The 23,530-nt window shown below is 44.5% G+C and overlaps 1 protein-coding gene across 1 annotated transcript in view; it reads right to left on the bottom strand.

Moving 5' to 3' along the window:
- Positions 1–204: 204 nt before the first annotated feature.
- MB21D2 (Mab-21 domain containing 2) overlaps positions 205–23,530 on the bottom strand; it is a 126,127-nt gene continuing 102,801 nt past the window's right edge. The window contains exon 2 of the mRNA XM_066241400.1: positions 205–1,472. Coding sequence (XP_066097497.1) covers positions 208–1,472 — 1,265 coding nt within the window. The 3' untranslated portion in view covers positions 205–207. The remainder of the gene's footprint in view (positions 1,473–23,530) is intronic.

Here is a 23,530-nt window from a genome sequence, read left to right as displayed (position 1 = left end):
AAAGTAAACAAAACCAGAGGCAGAATTTGAAATAGTAATATACTGTCTCACAGCCTGCCCCATCCTGCACAAACAGGAGACGTAAAATGTGTTCTTAGCAGATCCAATCTAGGCTGGATATGTAAGAAACAGAAGACAGTGTCACAAACCACACGACCCATGATGAGAGTTTTAGAACCGGGGGAGAAAAAAAAGGCAGCAAAATGTTCAGAAAAATTTATCATCAATTCTGAAATGGGGCCTTGTGACATCATCAGGGTTAATAAAGACAGAGATGGACTTCCCCGGGTTCTCAGTCACTAGCTGCTGCAGTTTTTTGGCCAAACGGTCATCAGGCTGGTTGGGATCCCCTCCGTCCGACTGCGGGGAGGGGATGCTGGTGGTGCTTCCTCGCCTCTGGAGCTCCAGCGTCAGCCGGTTGGCGGCCTTGACGTGCTCGATGGCAGTGCGCAGGTGCTCCGCGGGGTCGGAGCGGACGGAGGACAGCTTCCGCGCCTGGAGCATGACTGTCTCCTCTGACAGGTGCTCCAGCATGTTGCACTGGGGAATGAAATAATTGGGGCACATCTTGTTGACCAGACAGTGTTGCAGGTCATCAATAAGGCCCAGCAAAAAGTGGGCTGCATAGTCTTCTTGAGCCAAGTAGTTGGCAGGAAGTCTGTCACAGGCCCAAAGCATCATGCTCCGCAGGTGATAGGGGCTGATGGCCTTGGGCCGGGACAGGAGTTTAATGATGATGGCTTTGCAGGCCTGGTAGGCCTGCATGAGGCTGCTGGAGATGCACTTCTTCAACTGCACCTCACTCCTGGCAAAGGACAGCCGCCATTCATTGTCCTTCTTACCCTTGTAGGAGCAAGCAGGCACCAAATAAAACCCGCTGATGACCTCTTCCTCAGTGATCTTCCCATCCCAAAAGTGGTTCTCCATGAGCCAGCTCTGGGCCACTGCAGGCCAGCCTTTGAAAGATACCACGGGGACAATATCGTACAACATGCGACTGCTCCCCACACCCAGGATGATGGAGATGATGGTCCCGTTCTTTTCTACCTTCTCCACCTTTGGCATCCCCCGTTGGGGTTTCTTCTGTATCTCTGACAGGACAATGCTGATGGAGTCATAGAACCAGTCGGCCACTTTGGTTGGGGAAAAGAAGTAGTTGGTGGCGCCATTGATGTGATCCACGATGGTACAGCAGTCTTTCCACTTACTGATTGTCCCCTCATCAAAGAGACGGAGGCTCAGCCAAGAATGGCACAAAGCTGAGTGGCGCATATCGAGTGTCACGGGCTGATTGCGGTCATGCAGCTTCAGGGCTGGCACCAGAAGGGTAAAGTCCATGTCGTAGTCAGTCCCCCGGGCATAGATGTTAAGCTCATCCAAGTCCAGGTCCACTACTCCTTCCCGAACTCCTCCAGACAGCAGCAGGTACTCATTGGCCACGGGAAGTTTTTGGTCCAGCTTCTGCACCATTCCTAGAAACAGAAAAAGAAAGAAATATTACAAGAAGCACAGGCACAGGAGTCTTATGCATCAATACAGAACGTGCTAGGATTCCAAAAAACACTACTCATTATTACTACAAAACCGGATCTTAGGCTCCTGCACAGACCCAGCTTGAATCCTTCCTTTTCTAAGTTGGAGAATTATGACAGATTGTTCTCTCAGTGACAGCAGGATCATCTTCATTCATAAACCTCTTCCCCACCCCAACCCCCGTCATCACCTCAGTTAATGGTGTTGCCATCCACTTAGTCACTCAGGATGAAAACCTCGGTAAGCTTCAGCTCTTTCTTTCCGGTCCTCCATCTCTGCTGCCACCATACAAAGCCAAGCTCTCTGGTCTCTTGCCAAAGTGGCCTCCCTCCCCCGTGCTCTCCCTGCTTAAAATGGTTCTCTATACCAGCAAAAGTCAATGTGGGCTGTGGACACAGAAAGTGGGACCCTTTCAGGGGACAGTGAGGGCATAGTTCTTTTCATACTATTAACACTTTGTTTGCTTTTTCACTGTGTTGACACTTGAGCTGATGGTGTCAAAGCAATGGGGGGGGGGGTTTCAAAGCTGCTGAGGAGGTAGCGTTAGTAAAGGCAGTGGGTCCAAACTGTGCAAGGAGTCATTGGATTCTTTGCTCCTGACATGCTCCTTTGTACCTTTTCTGTGGGGGTGGGGGGTAGACAATGACAGACAGACAGGAAGAAAGAGAGATGAGAAGCATCAACTCCTAGTTTCGGCACCTTAGTTTTTCACTGATTGCTCTCTCATACATGCCTTGACCTGGGGGGCCGCAAGTGAGCCAGTAACCCCTTGCTCAAACCAGCGACCTTGGCCTCAAACCAGCGGGGTCATGTCTATGATCCCGTGCTCAAGCCGGCGACCTCGTACTCAAGCCAAGGCCTCGAGGTTTCAAACCTGGGTCCTCAGCGTTCCAGGCTGATGCTCTATCCACTGCGCCACCACCTGGTCAGGCACACTAGCATTTTTTTTTTAAATCCAATTTTATACAAGAAAATCCTTAATAGAAAAAATAAAAAGATTAGTTTGTCAAATGCTTAAGTCTTGAGCAACCTTCCTTATATCCTGAGAGGAAATGGGAAGGGGCCATTTCACACTTCTCTTCACGTGGAAACACAACACCTGTCTAAGGAAAGCCCTCAGGTGACTGATACAGTGAGTTGTGGCCTAAATTAGCAGCTTTGTTCAGGAAACACCATTTTTACTTACAAAAACAACTGATAAAATATGGGTATGCAGACGAGTTTTGATAGATACTTTCATAAAAAATGACCACAATGAGCCTATCTTCATGAAAACAACTGATTTATTGCCAATGAAAAAAACTGGAGCTTTCAATTTAAAAAATTAATTAGAATACTCATCTAAATCATGAGCTTACCAATTTCACAAAGTATAGTTTCCTGCTGAGATGAGTGGTAATGTACCAATGTGATTTTTAAAAAAAATGATATTCTGAGCTTTGTGAGAGTCAGAACTGGGTCTCCAATAGGCATGAGGCAGGCATAGGATAGGGTCGGAGGCACCCACGCCACCACTGAGTGACGAGTGAAAGATAGACGGCTAGGTGGATTAACAGGGCTTCAACCTGAAGTGCTGAAATGAAGGTCAGAGAGCAATGACTGTTCTACGAACAACATACAAACGGACCCTCCCAGCCTCCCGTCTTCTTTAATACATTTCCTTGAGCTTTGTTATCTGACAGACTACCAGAATCACTCTCTGTGACTTACTTAACAACTTTTCCCTATAGATGGCAACATACTACAATTCTATTAGTCACTGAAATTACCTTTAATCAACATAGCTTGTTATTCACAGGACAAATCCGATGCTAATAAATAAACCATATATAGGTATTCATGTTACCACTGTATTTCAGAAGTTAACATTCACTTATTTAAAAGTTCTTTTTTTTTTATTCTTTAAAATTCTATTTTTCAAACCACATTCATTACCCATGAGAAAGTCTTCCATTTAGCAACATTTCCTTCCAGACAGACTGGAATATAGCAAGCTACCACTTTCTTTTTAAAGCAATCAATACATTATACAATGTTGAAAGAGTCTAAACAATTTATCCCAAGGGAAATCCAGTGAGCCCGATTCTTTGGGGCTGTTTCTCACACAAACGGTGCTGGGATGAGGCACCCAGACCCAGCTTCAATAAAGAATGACTTTACTGTCTCAGCTGCTGGGAGTGCTGTCAGCCTGATCCCTTAATGATGGTGTCAGCTGCAAAGAACCACCTCAACCAAGGTCATGTCCTGAATTTGGGGTAGGGGTAGAGGGTACACTTCCAGTACCCGATCAGTGCAGGAGTGCCCCAGAGTTCAGGATACCCTGAATGTACATTTCCAATACCCTCAAATGGGAGAGTCAGCAAAGGCTGATGCAACCTGCAGGGAAAGCCAACTTCTCCCTCTGTCTGACCCTGCTTCTCACCCCTCCCTTCCTCCCACAGGTGCAGAGCCCAAGGCTGCTCCTTAATAAATATCCTAACTCCATTTCAGGGGATTCTTCCTGAGGAACCCAAATTAAAGACACTAACATACTCAAAGGAGAGAAAGAGACCAAAAAAAAAAAAAAAAGACACCAGCATACTACACAAGCAAAAACAGCCTTCACTACAAATCAGCACAGAAAGTTTATGTTCCTTTTAAAAGCCAATGCCAACAACCAGGAAAGGCACAAATACTACCACCGTGAGTCACAGCTTGGCCGCAAAGGGGTGAGACTGGCTTCTCAGAAGTCAGAAGTTGTGAAAGTCATTTACTATTTTATAGTTACATGTACGTACAGTAACTTTAAAAGAGAAACATCTGATAATGAAATCATTTACTCATCTTTATTTCAAATACTCTTTCATTCTAGCATTTGGAATGCCATAACTATAAATGGGAAAAAGCGTAAAATGCTGTATTGTGGTTAGTAATTAAGATCTGAATCAATTAAAAAGGTGTTGTTATTTGGGTACAACACTGTCGTCTCCTTTTGGACATAAATAACTCAATATTTTATGCATCCTTTTGCAAAGACAGGATCAAAGTGGCTCTGAGCACACTAGCCAGATCCTGTCTTTACAAGCAGAATAACGCACTGCAGTAATGGGCTAGGGATAATTTGTTTACAAACATCCCTCCAAGTTTTGCCTTGTCTTGTCTGTCACAGGTAAGAAAAAGCTAAACTCCCTTCTGCCCTCTGCTGGTTAAAGAAGTGATATTTTTCACTGGTTCATATACTTGCTATACATAGGACCTCTTTCCTCCCAATTGCTGCTTAGGTAAAATGTTGGTTCCTTTTCAAAGAAAAAGTATTTGTATACCAAGTATTTGGCTAAATGCTAATATTCAGAATTAGGGTAATGTTGGACACTCCTTCTTCCTTTAAAGTGCAGAGAATTTTAGCAGCAAACAGACTATGGCTGAGACTCATTTGCTAATAAGCTTCTACAAGTTAGAAATAAAGTCCCTAAGGCCACATTGTTCTAGAAGCTAATCCCTTGTGACATCCACAGTTCCATCCAGCCTGCCAAAGCCCATTAGTCTGCAGTTTTATGACTGGGTTACACAAACTGGAGCCTTACCCAGCATTATACAAACTCAAGTGCCCGTTTTGAAAACTTTCCTGGGCTAAGTTTAAGTGAAAATGAGCTGACATCAGCTATCACAGCAGATGGGTTGCCACGCAACTAAAACACAGCCAGGGGCTGAGAGTGGAATAGAGGAAGAAAAAAAATCAGTTGTACATTTTGGCTGTGGGCATCAGTTCCAGAAATTACCACCTCTGAATTGATCCAAGGATTTTTGTGCAATTGCAAGAGGGTAAAATCAAGTGATCCTGGCTGTTTGGCTATTAGTAAATTTATCCAAAAGGAAGGAGGTACACAACCACTGAGCTTGTCAGCGGCAAAGAAAAGGAGGGATGGAGAAAACTTATTCCTCTGGGTGGGTCTCTCTTTCTTCATGGAAGCACTGCATACGTCTGCTCTTAAACCACAGATTAAAACTGATTCAATTCTTGTAATTGATTCCTTGATTTCAGTTTATTTCATAGTTTCTACTTAATATCACTGGGGCCTTGAGTTGAGGGGAATGTGTTCCCCGTTATTCACTTTGTTCTTTGCTGATTATCTTTGGAATCTCAAGGGCAAAATGGAACTCTGTCCCAGAATCCCTTATAGTCTAGTGAACAAAACTTCAGCACATTACACTGAATTCAAATCACTAGCCTCTCTCACTCAAACCCAGAATGCCAGATTACTAACAACAGAGCACAGAACTAGGTATCATTTGAAATCAGGCAGATAGTTTAATAAATACTGAACAGTTAAGTGAAATTAGTACTTGTACAGATTTCTAGTTTTGTTTTTTTTAAAAATGTTACCTATGTTAAGGGAAGAAAAATCTATCAAAGAGGTAAAATTTTAATATCTTGTAATTAAAGCTACAGAACCAGATAAATTTTATCTCTCTATATAACTTTGACCATGTATAGTAAAAAGATTTCTATGTAGCTAAAAAAAGACCTGAATATCTCAATAATATTTCTTGTTTCATAAGAAAGTATTTTTGCCCTGGCCGGTTGGCTCAGCGGTAGAGCGTCGGCCTGGTGTGCGGGGGACCCGGGTTCGATTCCCGGCCAGGGCACATAGGAGAAGCGCCCATTTGCTTCTCCATCCCCCCCTCCTTCCTCTCTGTCTCTCTCTTCCCCTCCCGTAGCCAAGGCTCCATTGGAGCAAAGATGGCCCGGGCGCTGGGGATGGCTCCTTGGCCTCTGCCCCAGGCGCTAGAGTGGCTCTGGTCGCAGCAGAGCGACACCCCAGAGGAGCAGAGCATCGCCCCCTGGTTGGCAGAGCGTCGCCCCTGGTGGGAGTGCCAGGTGGATCCCGGTCGGGCGCATGCGGGAGTCTGTCTGACTGTCTCTCTCCGTTTCCAGCTTCAGAAAAATACAAAAAAAAAAAAAAAAAGAAAGTATTTTTTTGCCTCAATATTTGCCACAATAACAGCACCTTATTGTAGCAATGGTACTTTTTTTTCCTCTTTGAAATAATTTTTTATTTTTCAAATGATTCTTAATGGTCGAAAGGGCGCAGAACTGGCCCATGTTGGAAAGTCCTGTGGATCTGCCATATCCCCTAGGGGAGCAGTTTCCTTAGGAGCTAGCAAACAATATAAAACCTTCCCATAAATAACATTATGATTTATTATTCAAAGGAGTAAATATTTTTGCCAAGTTTACTTGACATTTTGATAAATATTCTGAGAAGAAAGTATGGCCACTTCTAACAAAGTCACTCATCTATGGGGTTTTTAATATCCTCAGTTTGGGGAACAGTTTAACATTCCCCTCATTCATGACTAGAAATCACATATATGAAGTTCCTCATTTTACAGAGAAAAACAAAACAAAAAAACAACACGCACACAAAAAAAACAAAAATTAAAAAAAAAACAGTGAGGTTCAAAGAGGGAAAATAATTAATTCAATGTCACACAGCCCTTATCAGATTAACGGCATTGTCTTATTTCCACATTTATGGCAAAGGTCAATATGCCACACACATCCTGTTCTCCCCACAACAATGACCCAACTTGCCACAATTGCAGAATGGCTCTGAAGGGAAGTAGCGGAGGTTGCTAGGCAAAGTGCCAGCTTTGTGCTTTCGTTGGTCAAAGCTGTAGCGTGACCTCGGACAAGCAGCAGAACATGTCTGACTATCCACACTCACTACAAGAAAGAACGGGCCTGATCTGACTTGCAAGAAGCAATTAGTACTGTGTTCTCAACTGAATATACTATTAGACACAGAAAATGCAGAATCAGACGCCAATAGGCTTCCCAGCTTTTCAATACTTTGCTGAATGATCATTAATATTAATAACTATAGTAATATGGTTCATACATCCAAGAGTTCATTTTAATTGGCATAACTTTTGAGATAATTGCATATTAATTCATTGAAACATTTTAGAAACTGATTAATTCACATATGGTAATGACCTATTGACTGAATTGCATATCTATAGTAACAGACCTGATTTAAAAGATGCCTCCTCAAAGAAGTCCTCCCTGATCTTTTCTCATTTTGACACTAATATGTGTGCAAAAGCACGGGAGTCAGAGTAAGACAGGTTTGGGTTTAAATCCTAAGCATTTACTACTTAAGTCTGACAAGTTACTTAACCTCTCTGAGCTTCCAATTCCTCAACTGTTTAAAACAAACTCCCCATAAAATTGCCCTGCTAGGACTGATATGAAACACCCAAGAACATCTATGTCAATATTTAGTTAATGTTCTCGTATGTTCTTCCCTTTCTCTGCCACCTATAAAACGGGATTGTTGTTGAAGATTTACCTGAACAGGAAAATCTACCTAAAGCCTCTAGCACACGTACAGCATACAGACCATGTTAGATGAAGGGACAGCAATGGCCGCCTCTGCCTGGCTGGACGCAGCCTGTTGCTAGCCTGGGAGCGCCTGCTCTGGTGAAGCCGCCGTGGAAGGCAGGGTGGATTCCAGCCCTCCCCCGTGCCCTCAGGACCACTGCCCTGTGGAGTGAATAACCTGTCCACCTCTGTGAAGGGTCTGAATCTGAATTATTACGCTAGCACTTCCTACACCTGTTATCACAGCAGGTTGTATTCATGGCTTATTTTCCCTCTTACATCAGAGAACAGTATAAAGTGGTTGGCACAGTAACTGACAAAGAAGCTCATCAAATGAAAGGTGTGATCATAGTCAAGGGTCTGTAAACTCGGGTAGTCAAGGTTTTATTACTGCAGTGGCTAACACAGACCTGGGGTTAGAAGGCAACTGCTTGTTGAATGTATCCTTTGTTTCAGTCAAGTCGAATATCTCATTAACCATAACCCTGGGATCATGGAATTTGCTACAGGATATAATATAAAATATAATCAGCATATGTCCAAAAAACATTTACTAATAATCCAAAAATCAGCTTGAGAAAAAAGGCCTAATTTTTCATTATTGTTATTCTTAAAAGTTAAAACTCAAGTTCTACCAATTGGATGGCTCTGTCAAAGTCTACTAAGCTATTTTGCAGAGGATACACGAGGTCGGCCTGGATTCAGTCCAGTTCATCCATGACCACATAATTAACCACTCTGGGCTTCAGTTTCCTTGAATAATGTTGGGAAATAACTAAAACTTGAGTAGGTGGCCATAGGAATGAAACAAGAAAACGCACACCACCTAATCACTCCATGAGTGGTCTGCAGCTTCCTCAGCAGTGAGGGAGGTTCTGGGCACGTTATCAATATATTTCCCCCACCTACAAAGTCCTGCCCTTCCCTTTCTTTTCAGTTCTTAGGATAGTTTAAAAGCTCATGGTTTCCACCAATCAGAACTTACTGTGAAAACTCACACAGGAGTCTACTTAGCCCCACTTAGCAGTTTCCCACAGCCGTAACTGGGTATAATGTTAGATGTTCATTTACAAGAGGAGTGTTCACTTTAGAAGGCTCTTGACAGATAAGTGAAAAGTATCAGTAATGCCAATATGCATCAAGTGGTTACTACATAAGGCTATAGAAATGTATCAGAGATGGTTGGATTACCACCCTCCTGACCATCAGAAGCAGTAATGAACCAGTGATGAAGAAGCTCAGGATTAAGTCTCCTGCATCCCCATCACCTCTGCCTGTCACCCAGCTGATATGGTTTAAAATTTACATTCCCTTCTCATTCATGATATATATATATATGGACCCCTCTCCTATGTAAACAAAATTAACAATAATTCCTTATTATTATCATAGACTTCTCTTGGTTTTACTGTTTCCTCACATTTGTGAACACATGAGTATGTCTCAGGTGTGCATGGTGCCCCGCTTGCATCCCAGCCTGCCCAACTTCACCTGCAGCTTCGGAAGGCAGTGCCCTGCACCTGCCAACGTCTCTCCTCACAGCTAGTGACCCTGCTCCAGGAACTGCCCCACACGCAGGAGTCGGTGCGGGGGAGCCGATGTCACTGGGTCAACCCTCAACCGACAGAGGACAGGAGTCTGTGGCAAATGCCCTGGCTTTACCAGACTCTGGTGGGAAATTTTTAAGATTGGAAAAGAAGACAGAAGAAGAGAGAGAGAGAGTGAGAGTGAAAGTGAATGAGAGAGAGAGTGAGCGAGAGAAAGAGAGATCCTAGTTTGGTTCTACACAATTTCCCAGGGAATAAATACCACAAGATTAATACACTCAGCTCATTAGCAGACCCTTTTTGACACTTTTTGCTTCTGTTTCAGCTGCTCTACTCCCTCACTTTCGCTTCTTAGTATTGCCTTCCAAATGAACTATCACACCAGTGTGGTTTCCTTTCTAAAACTGTGTGTGTGTGCCTGACCTGTGGCGGCGCAGTGGATAAAACATCAACCTGGAACGCTGAGGTCGCCAGTTCAATACCCTGGGCTTGCCCGGTCAAGGCACATATGGAAGTTGATGCTTCCTGCTCCTTCCCCCCTTTTCTCTCTGTCTCTATCTCTCTCTAAAAACGAATAAATAAAATCTTTAAAAAATAAAAAAACTGCGTGTGTGCACGTGCGTGTGTGTGTGCACGCGCTCATCTCTGCTAAAAATTCCAGATGAAATCACAGCACCTCAGATGTATAATTGGTCTAAGCTGACAGTACTGAATTACTTGCTCTTCCCACATGAAGTCCTAGATCAGACCATATTCTCAAAAGGAGTTAATCAGCTTCCTCCAAGGAGCAATATGTTTTCCAGTGCATTTAAAGTCAGCACCTGCCTATTCATTCTTTGCTTTGTTAATAACCCAATTTTTCTAATTTCCCAAAGGACATTCTAAAACCTCCTTTGGTTCTAGAGAATGTTCGAGAGATGTAAATTCATACATTACTTAAAGATAGACATTTCTTCCCCAAACTACAAAACAACAACAACAACAAAATGGTGAGCAAAGCTGGAGGAGAAAGTTAAAACTTAGGTGAGGAGTCTGGCTTCCCAGGTTACTGCGGGAACTGACGTCAGAATGGAGCGTTGTTCCAACGGACCCTCCTCGTTCAGATGGAAACGTCCCCAGCCATGTACAAAGACGAAAATACCATCTCTCATTCATCCTCTGGGAGTATTCTGCCTGTTTTTCTAAACTGTATGGGAAAAAAGTCCAAGTGACATATTTAATTTCTCCACTCAATGACCTATGTCCGTACTTTCTTTAGTGTAATGCTTAGACCAGCTGTCAGTTATCTGTTGACCTCCATCAGATGACCTGTGGACTATCTCCAAAACTCGCACAACAGAAGTGAGCTGAATGAGTGAATAGAAAATATAGCCTAAAGATAGTTTTCAGGAATCATCCAAGATGAAAGCTATCAGAGTGACAGACTGAGATTGACAGGGTAACTGTCACACTGTTATTTCCAGACAGAATGAGACTTCAGAGCCACTATATCTGCAGGCAAGAAAATCATATCACACACTGAGAAGAGAGGGAAGGGAGAAGGTAGGAGCTTACTAATGAGCTGACCTTACACTACATGCTAACTACACAAAAAAATCTCTGATCTCTGAGAATAATTTAACTCTAGGACATTGCCCAAAACACATTTCTCAATTTTCAGTCAACAATCATAGCCGGAGACTAGGAGAAAATGAGTACATAATTATAGTGTGATCTAAGATCAAAGTCTAATACCTGATTTTTAAAAAAATATTATGACAGTGCATTTTCTCTTTGATGTGCAAGAACAGACGCTGTGAACAGATTCCATCTTACAAAGCAATTCCCACGAGTGCCAGGAGAGGGCACCCTCACTCCATTCATTTACTGAGAGATTCTAGCAGGGCTCCAGAGTCATAATCCTAGAATGGAAAGTTCTGGGGAAACAGAGGTTTAGGAGGGAGCTGAGACTATATTAAAAGCATCACTCCAGGGCCTACTTGCCCTGAGGTAGCACCCAGTGACTCGCAACTTTGCCTTTTGGTCTCCCACAGAAAATCTAGTAACTCGGGCTCCATCTAGGTTGGACCAAGACTGAAAAATGCCTTGTCTGGGCAGGCAACGTGGTTGACATTGATTCTCAAACTGTACTGAAGACAAGACACAGAGTTTCAGCTCTCTCATCTGTTGCAGCTGAGATAAAATAATAAAAAGAACAACAAAAAGAACACATGGATAAAGCTTCAAATGCCAGGAATAAGGGGAAGAAAGGGCAGAAGAAATAGTCCCTGATGTTATGGTGATAAGGGACCTTCTGCAGAACTTTTTGATTCTGACTACAAATAAACACAGTAACAGATTTTAGGAGCCAAGACGATAAATAAAAAAATTACTGGCCCTGGCCGGTTGGCTCAGAGGTAGAGCGTTGGCCTGGCGTGCGGGGGACCCAGGTTCGATTCCCGGCCAGGGCACACAGGAGAAGCGCCCATTTGCTTCTCCACCCTCTCCTCCTTCCTCTCTGTCTCTCTCTTCCCCTCCCGCAGCCAAGGTTCCATTGGAGCAAAGATGGCCCGGGCGCTGGGGATGGCTCCTTGGCCTCTGCCCCAGGCGCTAGAGTGGCTCTGGTCGCGGTAGAGCGACGCCCCAGAGGGGCAGAGCATCGCCCCCTGGTGGGCAGAGCGTTGCCCCTGGTGGGCGTGCCGGGTGGATCCCGGTCGGGCGCATGCGGGAGTCTGTCTGACTGTCTCTCCCCGTTTCCAGCTTCAGAAAAATACAAAAAAAAAAAAAAAAAAATTACTTTAACCGGGCTCCATTCAATAACCTCAAAATAAACACTGCTTACATTATATGATGCTTTGCAGTTCCCAGAATGGCCAGTCATTTTCTCATTTGTTCCCAGCAATAATTCTGCAAAGAGCCTTCTAGTTCTCATTGCACAGATGCAGAAACTGAGGCCCTTGGCAGCCAACTAGCCACTGTAAGGACACAAAATAGCTACATGGTTCTTTGGCTTAACCTAGATTAAAAAGTAGTCTGGGCCCTGGCCGGTTGGCTCGGTGGTAGAGCGTCGGCCTGGCGTGCGGGGGACCCGGGTTCAATTCCTGGCCAGGGCACATAGGAGAAGCGCCCATTTGCTTCTCCACCCCCCTCCTTCCTCTCTGTCTCTCTCTTCCCCTCCCGCAGCCAAGGCTCCATTGGAGCAAAGATGGCCCGGGCGCTGGGGATGGCTCCTTGGCCTCTGCCCAGGCGCTAGAGTGGCTCTGGTCGCGGCAGAGTCACGCCCCGGAGGGGCAGAGCATCGCCCCCTGGTGGGCGTGCCGGGTGGATCCCGGTCGGGCGCATGCGGGAGTCTGTCTGTCTCTCCCCGTTTCCAGCTTCAGAAAAATACAAAAAAAAAAAAAAAAGGAGTCTGACCACACACGATTATTGTGAAGGAAGCGTATCACTGGGACACTTCCGCAGGAGATTAATTTGTTGCAGGGTGGGCAGCAAGGGTGATAAAGGGCTCAGAATGTAAAGCTGGTCGGCCAGGGGCAATCTAGAGATGGTAAGATGGCCCTCGTTCCTTATATAAACACATTATCATTTCTAGAAAGTTACTTGTCTTTAAGAGTCAAATCAATGTTATTCATCAATTTCTCATATAGCACATTGTTGTAATACCTAATATATATATTAACAAGACGACCTATAGATTGTCTTTATCTTCATTTATGTAAATGTTATTTCAAACACTAATATCCTCAAATCGAGTTTCCAAACAAAGAAGTAACATCTGAAAACTCAGCTATTTCTAGAAATAACTCCAATATGAAATCATAAACGTTGTTGCATTGTATGAAGCTGGAATGCTCCATGCAAAATTTCAGGTTAGTACAACTACACCCATAACCATAACTTAAGGAAGGACTAAGGGATCAAATCGACATTTCCAAGGAAAACAGACAAGGAGAAAAGTACCGACAGCCCAAGAGACTAATGAAGAGCAGAAGCGGCTTCTGAGCCACAGTTCTCTACCTGATAATTATGTCCAGGATCCAGGTAAAAACACACTTTACTGTTTGAGCTTTGAAAATGTTCACATCTAAAGAAATGAGACTTAAAAGCAAGCCAGTCGAAGCCCTATGGGGCAGCAGTTTAAAAGCAAGAGCAGATCATTTGAAAGAGGGACAAATTGGTGCAGTGTTTTTAAATCCACACCTGCATAAAAAGGAAAAAAAAAAGTCAGAGAAAGTCAAAAAGTGAGTAGGAAAGTGGTATATGAGAGATGGCTTCTTTATCCTACCTTTTCTCTAACCATCAAAAAGAAAAAAAAATGGAGCAAATATCAGTGGTTTGGGAGTAAAAATGGGAACTCAGTATTCTAGCCAGAAATTGTGAACCAAAATCGTGCCTAGTTATTTTTTTTTCAACTTTACAGTGTTAAAGATTTTTTTTAATTAAGTGAGAGGCAGGGAGGCAGGCAGACAGACTCCGACATGCCCCCTGACCAGGATCCACCTGTCAAGCCCTCTACAGGGTGATGCTCTGCCCATCTGGAGCCACTGCTCCATTGCTCGGCAACTGAGCTATTTTAGCACCTGAGGTAAGGCCAAGAAGCCATCCTCAGCACCCAGGGCCAATTTGCTAGAATCTTTTTGAGCCATGGCTGCGGGAGAGGAAGAGAAAGAGAAAGAAAGAAGAGGGAAGGGTGGAGAAGAGAAGGGTCGCTTCCTCTGTGTGCCCTGGCTGGGAATTGAACCCAGGACTTCCACACGCAGGGCCGATGCTCTACTTCTGAGCCAGCTGGCCAGGGCCAAAGGATATTGTTTGGATCGGTTACCAATTCCATAACTCTTGGACTCCAGGGGGTGCAGTTGTATGTGCTTATTCCCACCCTGACAGAAAAATGAATAGATCATAGATTACTGGAGCCAGAACTGACTTTCAAAATTATATACACCAACTGTCATGGTCCAGACTAGGTTACTGAAGCCTAAAAGACGAGCGTGACACAGCACAGCACCTGGTCCAGGTGCTGAAAATAGAATTTAAAGTCCTGATGCCCAATCCAGGGTTCTTTCCACACCACCTACCTATAATCAAGGGTCTCTAACCATAGGGTCTGTGGAAAAGACAGGTGTCACATCCCAGCCAAGAAGGACCAAAGCAGCATCTCCAAGGATGAGTGTTTCAAACCAGCAATGTGAATGGTTTTAAAAACAGACTGTCCGCTCCCTTCCTCAGTTTCAAAGCAGGAGGTTTCATTGCATGGATGCAGGAATGGCAGCTGTCAGAGCAGAGGAAGGGATTCACCGGACAGTAAACTAGTTAAAGTGTTGGAAACGTGACAATAATTGAGATTCAGGAAATATATGACATCCCTCACTCTACCCAACTGAAACATAGATGAACATTCCCAATCTCCCAACTATTTATTTTGCTTTGACTGAAAAAGATATTTCTTGCTCAGATATTTTTCATACTCCTCCCCCTCCTCCTGCAGATAGTGGCTGCTTTTTGTCCTCTATTCGATCTTAAGCTTGGACAAAGTAATTGTATAATATATACAATTATAATAATAATCCAAGAATCCTTCAGGGCTCCTGGCTCACACCGCCCCTCACTTGGAACACATGTGGGTCAGTGAATACCAGCTGTGGGGCCGACTTGGCAGCCGAGCAATACACCTGTAGTGATGGACACAATTACAGCTCAGTCCTTGAAACCCAAGATCACACAGTTTGAACAGAAGTGTACAATTTTCAAAGCTATCAGCTGTCCTGGAAGCGAATTTAGACACCCGTATTCAAACAGACTCACTTCCAAAAATCCGGTCAGGTTAGGTTTTATAGTTAAGTGAGAAAAAGACTAAATGACAAGAATTGTTTTTAAAAGACAGCGCTTGGAGAAAGGTCACTAAAGGACTCAAGCCCAAGTGCACTGTGAACTTGAGGTGCAGAAATCCCATTTTTAAGGTAGTAAAAATGACATTTGTGCACAGAACCAGGTCTGGTCATGACGGTAACTCTCAGGTGAAAAAAATCTGTAATTCCATTAAAACAGGGAGAGGCGCAGGGGCGATTTGGAGAGAAACCCTCCAACAAAACCGTACGGAAGTTCTCAGGGATTCCACTAGAGGTCATGCCTTCCTCGCTTTTCTTTTCAGTTGTTGAACAGGCTCTGTCGGAAAAAGGGAGAGAAAACCAGCCTAAAGGTTGGAGATTATATTTATATATTTATTTACTTATTTATATTTGTAATTTTATTTCATACCTGACCTTACTAACATGCTTTCACTGTGAGTCAGAAATGAATCTGGGTTGCAGAAACAGTGCTTCTCATTGGTGAAGCCCAAATGCCCACGTGCTATTTGCAGCATCCTACTGGAACAGGGGGATATCATGCATCCACTGATAAAACGCCACAGCTTTGGGCCCTGGCCGGTTGGCTCAGCGGTACAGCATCATCCCGAGTTCGATTCCCCGTCAAGGCACACACAGGAAAAGCGCCTTTCTGCTTTTCTACCCCTCCCCTCTCGCTTCTCTCTCTCTCTCTCTCTCTCTCTCTCCCCTCTCCTCCCCTCCTGCAGCCATGGCTTGCCTGGAGTGAGTTGGCCTCGGGCACTGAGGATGCCTCCAGTTTCAACAGAGTAATGACCCCAGAGGGGCAGCGCATCACCCCCTAGTGGGCATGCCGGGTGGATCCCGGTCAGGGTGCACACCAGAATCTGTCTCTGCCTCCCTTCCTCTTACTAAATTAACAAAACTCCATAGCTTTGGGATGAAAAAAGGCATATGGAAAAAAGATCCTAACAGATGTAGATAAAGTAGATGATGTGATGGAGATTATGGATTTAGGATACAGAAAAGCTTGACTGAATCCTATTTTCTGATAAATTAGGTATATGAGCAGAAGGTAGTGAAGGGCTGGAGGGTGAACAGACGCTGCCTTACACAGCGGTTCTCTCACTAGCGTGCACAATCCTCCAGAGAAATTCTTAAGACACAGATTACCGGGCCTCAGCCCCCAGAATTTCTGACTCGGTGAGTCTGGGGCGGGCCCGAGAATGTGCGTTTCTAACTAGTTCACAGTGATTCTGAACCAGGGCCAGCTGGGCCAGGACCACCACACTCTGAGAACCACTGGTTTAACACAGCTGCAGAACTTACAAGTCAGCTGCAGGGAAGACATGGAATCAGAATGAGAAACCTAGCTCTCATCCTGACCTTCCATTGACTCAGCCTGACAGGGAAGGTCCCACCTATCATGCCTCCGTTTGTTTCCCTGTAAAGAGGAACAATTTCTGCCTACCTATCACGGTCGAAAGAGGAGATGGGTACACTAAAACTCTGAAACATTAGAAAATGCTGTTTTTATGAATTTGACTCCAAAGGCAAGAGAAGTGAAGGCAAAAATAAATGAATGGGACTACATCAGACTAAGAAGTTTTTGCTCAGCAAGAGAAACTGACAACAAAATAAACAGACAGCCAACTAAATGGGAAATGATATTTTCAAACAACAGCTCAGATAAGGGCCTAATATCCAAAATATACAAAGAACTCATAAAACTCAACAACAAACAAACAAACAATCCAATAAAAAAATGTGAAGAGGACATGAACAAACACTTCTCCCAGGAAGAAATACAAATGGCCAACAGATATATGAAAAGATGCTCATCTTCTTTAGTTATTAGAGAAATGCAAATCAAAACTGCAATGAGATACCACCTCACACCTGTTAGATTAGCTATTATTAACAAGACAGGTAATAGCAAATGTTGGAGAGGCTGTGGAGAAAAAGGAACCCTCATTCACTGTTGGTAGGAATGTAAAGTAGTACAACCATTATAGAAGAAAGTATGGTGGTTCCTCAAAAAACTGAAAATAGAACTACCTTATGACCCAGCAATCCCTCTACTGGGTATATACCCCAAAAACTCAGAAACATTGATATGTAAAGACACATGTAGCCCCATGTTCATTGCAGCATTGTTCACAGTGGCCAAGACATGGAAACAACCAAAAAGCCCTTCAATAGAAGACTGGATAAAGAAGATGTGGCACATATACACTATGGAATACTACTCAGCCATAAGAAATGATGACATCAGATCATTTACAGCAAAATGGTGGGATCTTGATAACATTATACGAAGTGAAATAAGTAAATCAGAAAAAACCAGGAACTGCATTATTCCATACGTAGGTGGGATATAAAAGTGAGACTAAGAGACATTGATAAGAGTGTGGTGGTTACGGGGCGTGGGGGGGAAGGAGAGGGAAAGGGGGAGGGGCACAAAGAAAACTAGATAGAAGGTGACGGAGGACAATCTGACTTTGGGTGATGGGTATGCAACATAATTGATTGACAAGATAACCTGGACATGTTTTCTTTGAACATATGTACCCTGATTTATTGATGTCACCCTAGTAAAATTAATAATAATAAAAAAGAAAATGCTCTGTAAGAACAAGGTATCATGCTCAACAATTCCAACGAGCCTGTGGTAGTTCACGTGAGTTGTCAACCTGTCTGCATCGGGGCGCCCAGATTCCTGGGCGTGTATTTTTGTGTGTGTCTGTGAGGGTGCTTCCAAATGAGACTAGCATTTGAATTGGTGGACTCAGTAAAATAGACTGCACCCCCCCCAATGGCAGGCATCATCCAATCCCTTGAGGGCTTGAATAAAACAAAAAGGCAGAGGAATGAGGAATCTGCCCCCTTTTTCTGCCTTGTGGCTTAAACTGGGACACCTCATCTCATAATCTCTCTTGCTCAGACTGCAACTTACACCATTGGCTCCCCTGGTCCTCAGGCCTGTGGACTCAGACTAACTCACACCACTGGCTTTCCTGGGTCTCCAGCTTGTAGACAGCAGATCGTGAAACTTTCCAGCCTCCATAATTAGGTGAATTACTTAAGAGATTTTCTAAAGATTAGAAGTGAAAGTCATACAGTCCGGGTTCTGCCTCTGACTTACCCTGGACACACACTTGACCTTTTGGGCCCCAGTTTTATATCTAGCAAAGGGTTTAGAGAGAAGACGATTTCTCAGAATTTTCAAATGGAAAACTGCTGTGATTCTGTGATCAGAACACAACCAAGGCCAGGGGCTCAGGTGGGCAGGTCTGTCAATAGAGGGAACACCATCCCCTTCCAGAACTGGGGCAACCTTTTATATTCTGTCTGCATGAATCACCCAGCAGTAACCTAACGGTCACAAGCTTTGTCCACATTTTGGTATAGACCAGTCACAGGATCCCAGTGTGCTATCGGCCCTGCCAGCCCTCGGCATTAGCTCGCAAACAGTCCAGAACCAAACTGTCTTTCTGCAGCAAAACCAGTAAATTTGTCATCCTTACATAGGTACTACTATAGCTCTACACTATCAATTCAGCTGATAAATATTTGATATTCTATATCCATAATGTCTGTATGTCATTATGACAGTTGAGCTCATATTTCTCACAGAAAACCTGTAACACCTCTTAACTGGACTCTACTCCCCACCAACTTCCCCTAGCATAAGCAGACAAAGGGGCTTCATAAAGCATGATTAGAATCACGTCACTCTCCTGCTCAAAATCCTTTGCTGGTGCCCTCATCCCTGTAGTCAGGCTCCCACATTCTGAAGCCAATCACCATTTCAACCTTTATCTTTTCTTTTTTCAAGTGAGAAAAGGGGAGACAGAGAGACAGACTCCCGCATGCACCCCAACCATGATCCACCTGGCAAACCCATATGAGGCTGATGCTTGGATCAACCAAGCTATTCTCAGCACCTGGGGTCAACACTTGAACCAAAGAGCCACTGGCTGTAAGAGAGGAAGAGAGAGAATGGTGAGAGAGAGGGGAAGAGAAGCAGATGGTTGCTTCTCCTGGGTGCCCCGACCCCAGGATCAAACCCAGGACGTCTGCATGCTGGGCTGATACTCTGTCCACTGAGCCAGCTAGCCAAGCCCAAGAATCCCATTGTCTTATCACTCAACCCTCAACAGTTAGCAGTTTATGGCCAATCTTATTTCATCTCAGCTGCATATTCTGTTCCCTCCTATTATTATTATCTGTTTTCTTCTTTTCCAAATGAGGGGAGATAGAGACAGACCCCCATGCACCTTGACTGGGATCCATCCAGCAACCTCCCATCTGGGGCTGATGCTCTGCCCATCTGGGACCATTCTTGCAACTAGGCTATTTCTAGCACCTGAGTTGGAGGCTCCATGAAGCCATCCTCAGTGTCCAGGGCAAATGCACTCAAACCAATTGAGCCACTGGCTGTGAAAAGGGAAAAGAGAGAAGGGGAAAGAGGGAGGGGAAGAGAAGTAGATGGTTACTTCTCATGTGTGCCCTGATTGGGGATCGAACCTGGGATGTCCACATGCCAGTCCGACAATCTATCCACTGAGTCAAACCAGCCAGGGGGCTTAACCTTTATCTTTTTTTTTCTTTCTTTTTTTTCTTAACCTTTATCTTAACTGGTCCCTTATGTGTCTCTGTTGTGCCAGCCCCAATGTGGAGTCCCCAAACTATGCTGGTTCCCCAAATATGTCTCATGCTTTCTGGCTTCCAGCCTTTGCTCATTCTTCTCTTTTTGCCTTCCAAACTTGCCTGGTGAAATCCTGCCAGTTCTATTCCTCCTAAAATAACCTTTGATTTCCTAACCGCCCCCCCCCCCAATCAGACACATTACTTCCTGATTCACCTGATATTCTCTGAGATTTGCATTGTGACGTGTATTGCAGATATTCCCATGTTTCACACAAGAGCACGTGTTTTTTGAGGATAGGGATAGAACCTTACTCACCTGTGTGCCACTGAGTTCTCTGTCTGGGCTACTGAGATCTATAAGTCTGTCCTGATATAGAATGTGACACTGTTCTATGAACTGGTTTATACAGAACTGGCAAATGGTGGTCTTCTGTCAGCACAATTAAAGCGGTTTCTGTTCACATGCAAATTTCCCAGAACAGTAATCTTCTGGATAAGCAAGAAAGAGCAACTAAACCACACGTCCCCAATGGCAGCAGAAGGCAGGAGCCCCACCTGCAGAGGGATGGCACTCATGGTTTTCCCAGCTCCGGCTCCGACTGGCATGTGGTCTGTGGTGGGAATGTTGGGCTTTGGGTACTTTTGTTGTGTATTTATTTATTATGATTTTAGTCCATTTTATTCTTGTCTCCAAAATTCAGTAACTGTATTTCTTTTTACAACCCTTCTGATCAACCTTTTTAACGTTTAACCTTTTTTTTTTAAGGTAAAGTCTTATTTAGAGTAATATTCCTTTATTTTTTTAGTATCACTATTGCTTTTGTGAATGTCCCAGTCACAAAATCAAACGGGTTTTGATCTTATATTTCCCAGAATCCCTGTTGTTTGTGGAAGGCAATTTCATGGAGCAGGAGGATGTTAAGGAATGTGTACAGTGTACTGTTAAATAAAGGTCCAGACTAGTCCTCAACCAGGAACAGAAGTCAGGCTGCTGGTCAGAAGAAAGGAATGAGAGCTGACCGGCAAGTCCTTCCGGGCAATTCCCTTCGATGTCAGTTGTTCAAGCCAGCTTCCATCTAACTGAAACCCGGAGAGGCTGGGGCAGACAGAGCTGACCCGAGCAGGCACGAGAATGTAAGTGACTCACAGTTTTCCTGGACAGCCGAGCCTCTCTGGGGAGTGCCAGAGCCAGAGGTCACTGGGCTCTGTAGTGAGTGGAGGGCGCAGGCAGATGGAAAGTAGAGGGAGACCGTGCACCTCCAACCCCCTCCTCACCCACCTTTATTTCTTTTACATATTGGGCTTCTTCTGATGCTTCTATTATAAGGAAGAGTCCTACAGTTTTAAAAGGAATGGGGGAAAGGTTTGAAAATCACTGCATCATATGCAGCTGGCTATTTCCCAATTCTGCCCGAGGCGGGCCTTCAGTGGAAAAATAAATCAGTGCTTACAAAAGAGCTCCTCTCTACAGAATGCAGCTCCCTGCTCTAATCATTCCAATGCTGTCTAAAAAGACTTCACTTTGTGACAACTTTCCTGGCTCACTGAACTATCTCTGCCCCTGTCCACAGCAGATTGGCCGCTCGTGCAGGGGAAGACAGCGTGCAGGGAAGGCAGCGTGCAGGGCAGACCCTCCAGGTCCACAGGCCATGACCTGGGGAGAGACAGTGGATCCCAAAGGGGCTCCAGACCTGAAGCAGGACACCCAGCCCCGGAGCCTTCTGAGAGGGTGCCACTCCACTCTTCTGGCCATTGATTGCCTCACTACCAAGAGTGGTTAGACTGGATGGTCTTCAATGTTCTTTCTGTCAGGATTCTGTATAGAAAAAGTGTTTGTGTTTCTGATTCGAGGGAAAGGAGGGGAGATGTATTAAGAGGGAGTGTGTAATATGTCAGAGCTAATAGCTGTCAAGCACATGCCCCACAGACACACGCAGAGGCAAACAGGCCCTCCAGACAGATTACGTCTCTAAAATTCATGAGTACTGAAGAACAGATGGAGAGGGAAAGACATTATGATTGCTGATACAGCTTACGCAGAACGGAATGGGATACAGCTTTAATTCTCTGCAAGAACAACTCCTAACAACACAAAAGGTAATTGCAGATCTCTCCAAAAGACCTTCGGGAGTCCTGAGGTGAGGCTCTGTCTGCCGGGGAAAGGACGTGCGTGAAGTTTCTTTCAAGTGGTGACAAAGAAAATAGCGGGCCCTGGATTTATAGCCAGTCTCTGGGCAATGAGTGATCTGTCACCTTCTCCTTCTGGTATTGATTCTCATCTCAGACCGACGAGGGGTGACTGCTGATGAAAGTGCGCGTCCCAGGGACTGCTGGGCTGGGTCTGCCGCCCTCCTCCAGTGTCCAGCGTACTGCAAGGCCCCGCCCTCCCCAGACAGCTCAACTGGCCACATCTAGAGGTGCAAACCCCTGGCTGCCTACACTGCAGCTTCACCACCAGTTTTCCATGCCCAGAAACCTGTGTAAAACAAACAGAATACTCTGACATTATCTACCCTTTAAGTAACAATGTACATATATCTCTTATTAGGACATTCACAGGATGCTCTGCCTTCCAGATGTTGCTAACGCTACAATCCAACCATTCCCAGCCTCTTCATAATATAACCTATTTACTGAGCATCTGCCTTCACCCAAGCGATTTTCATGTATTCTTTTTCATCTTTATGATGCCCCTGATAAGTGTGAAGAAATTGAGACTCTGAGGTTAAATACCTACTCAAAGTTATACAGTGTGTGGGTCTGATCTGTGAACCCAGATGTCTGTCTCAAAAGACAGAGTGGAGTTACACACAGGTAAGTGGTGATGACTCTCCACATCTGCTTCCCCTCATCCCTCCCGCCATCCCCACAACTTCACTGTTTCCCTGGGAGACAGCCCCATGCCTGAGGCCTCCAAACAGGAAATGAAAGAGGCTGGGAAATGCAGGGCCAGTCAAGGAGAGCTGAACCGGTGGCGTTTTCAGGCCTGAGTTTTCTGTCCTTTCCTTCCCCTCATGTCTGGAATTCTACCAATTGGGTTGATTTTCACAATTAAAGAAAGAAAACAGAAGCTACTTCTTGGAAGGTAAGGCTCTAATTACCGTTTACTCCCCAGTATAAAAGTGTTCAACAGGGAGCCACATTCACCACAGTGGAGGCCAACCGCCCTGCCCTGTTGGGTGATATAATTTAAGAGTTTATCAAAGGACCCTGGACAGACCTCAGGGTGCTGGGAGGTCCTGAGGACAGAGGTGAGAGATGGGGAGACCTCAACAGGCAGTGTCAAGATGATTTCATTTCAAAACTGTGCTCATTCTTCTTCTTCTTCCTCCCTCCTGTGTGAACTCCTACTCCCCAAACACAAGCTAATAAGACAAGTATTACAGTTGAGCTGCAAAATGAGTTAAAATGGCACTTGTGAAGCTATGAATTACGTGGGATGTTTTACATGGAAATATGTGATCTGCTTCTAAACAATCAAATATACAGGGGTGGGGCAAAAGTAGGTTTACAGCTCTGGCCAGACAGCTCAGTTGGGTAGAGCATTGTCCCAAAGCACAGAGGTCGCTGGTTCGATCTCTGCTCAGGGCATATATATTGGAACAGCTCGATGTTCTTGTCTCTCTCTC

The sequence above is a fragment of the Saccopteryx bilineata genome, chromosome 8, assembly GCF_036850765.1.
Source record: "Saccopteryx bilineata isolate mSacBil1 chromosome 8, mSacBil1_pri_phased_curated, whole genome shotgun sequence".
Classification (NCBI taxonomy): domain Eukaryota; kingdom Metazoa; phylum Chordata; class Mammalia; order Chiroptera; family Emballonuridae; genus Saccopteryx; species Saccopteryx bilineata.
The sequence above is the reverse complement of the archived record's forward strand: the minus strand, read 5'-3'. Positions and strand labels throughout refer to the sequence as shown.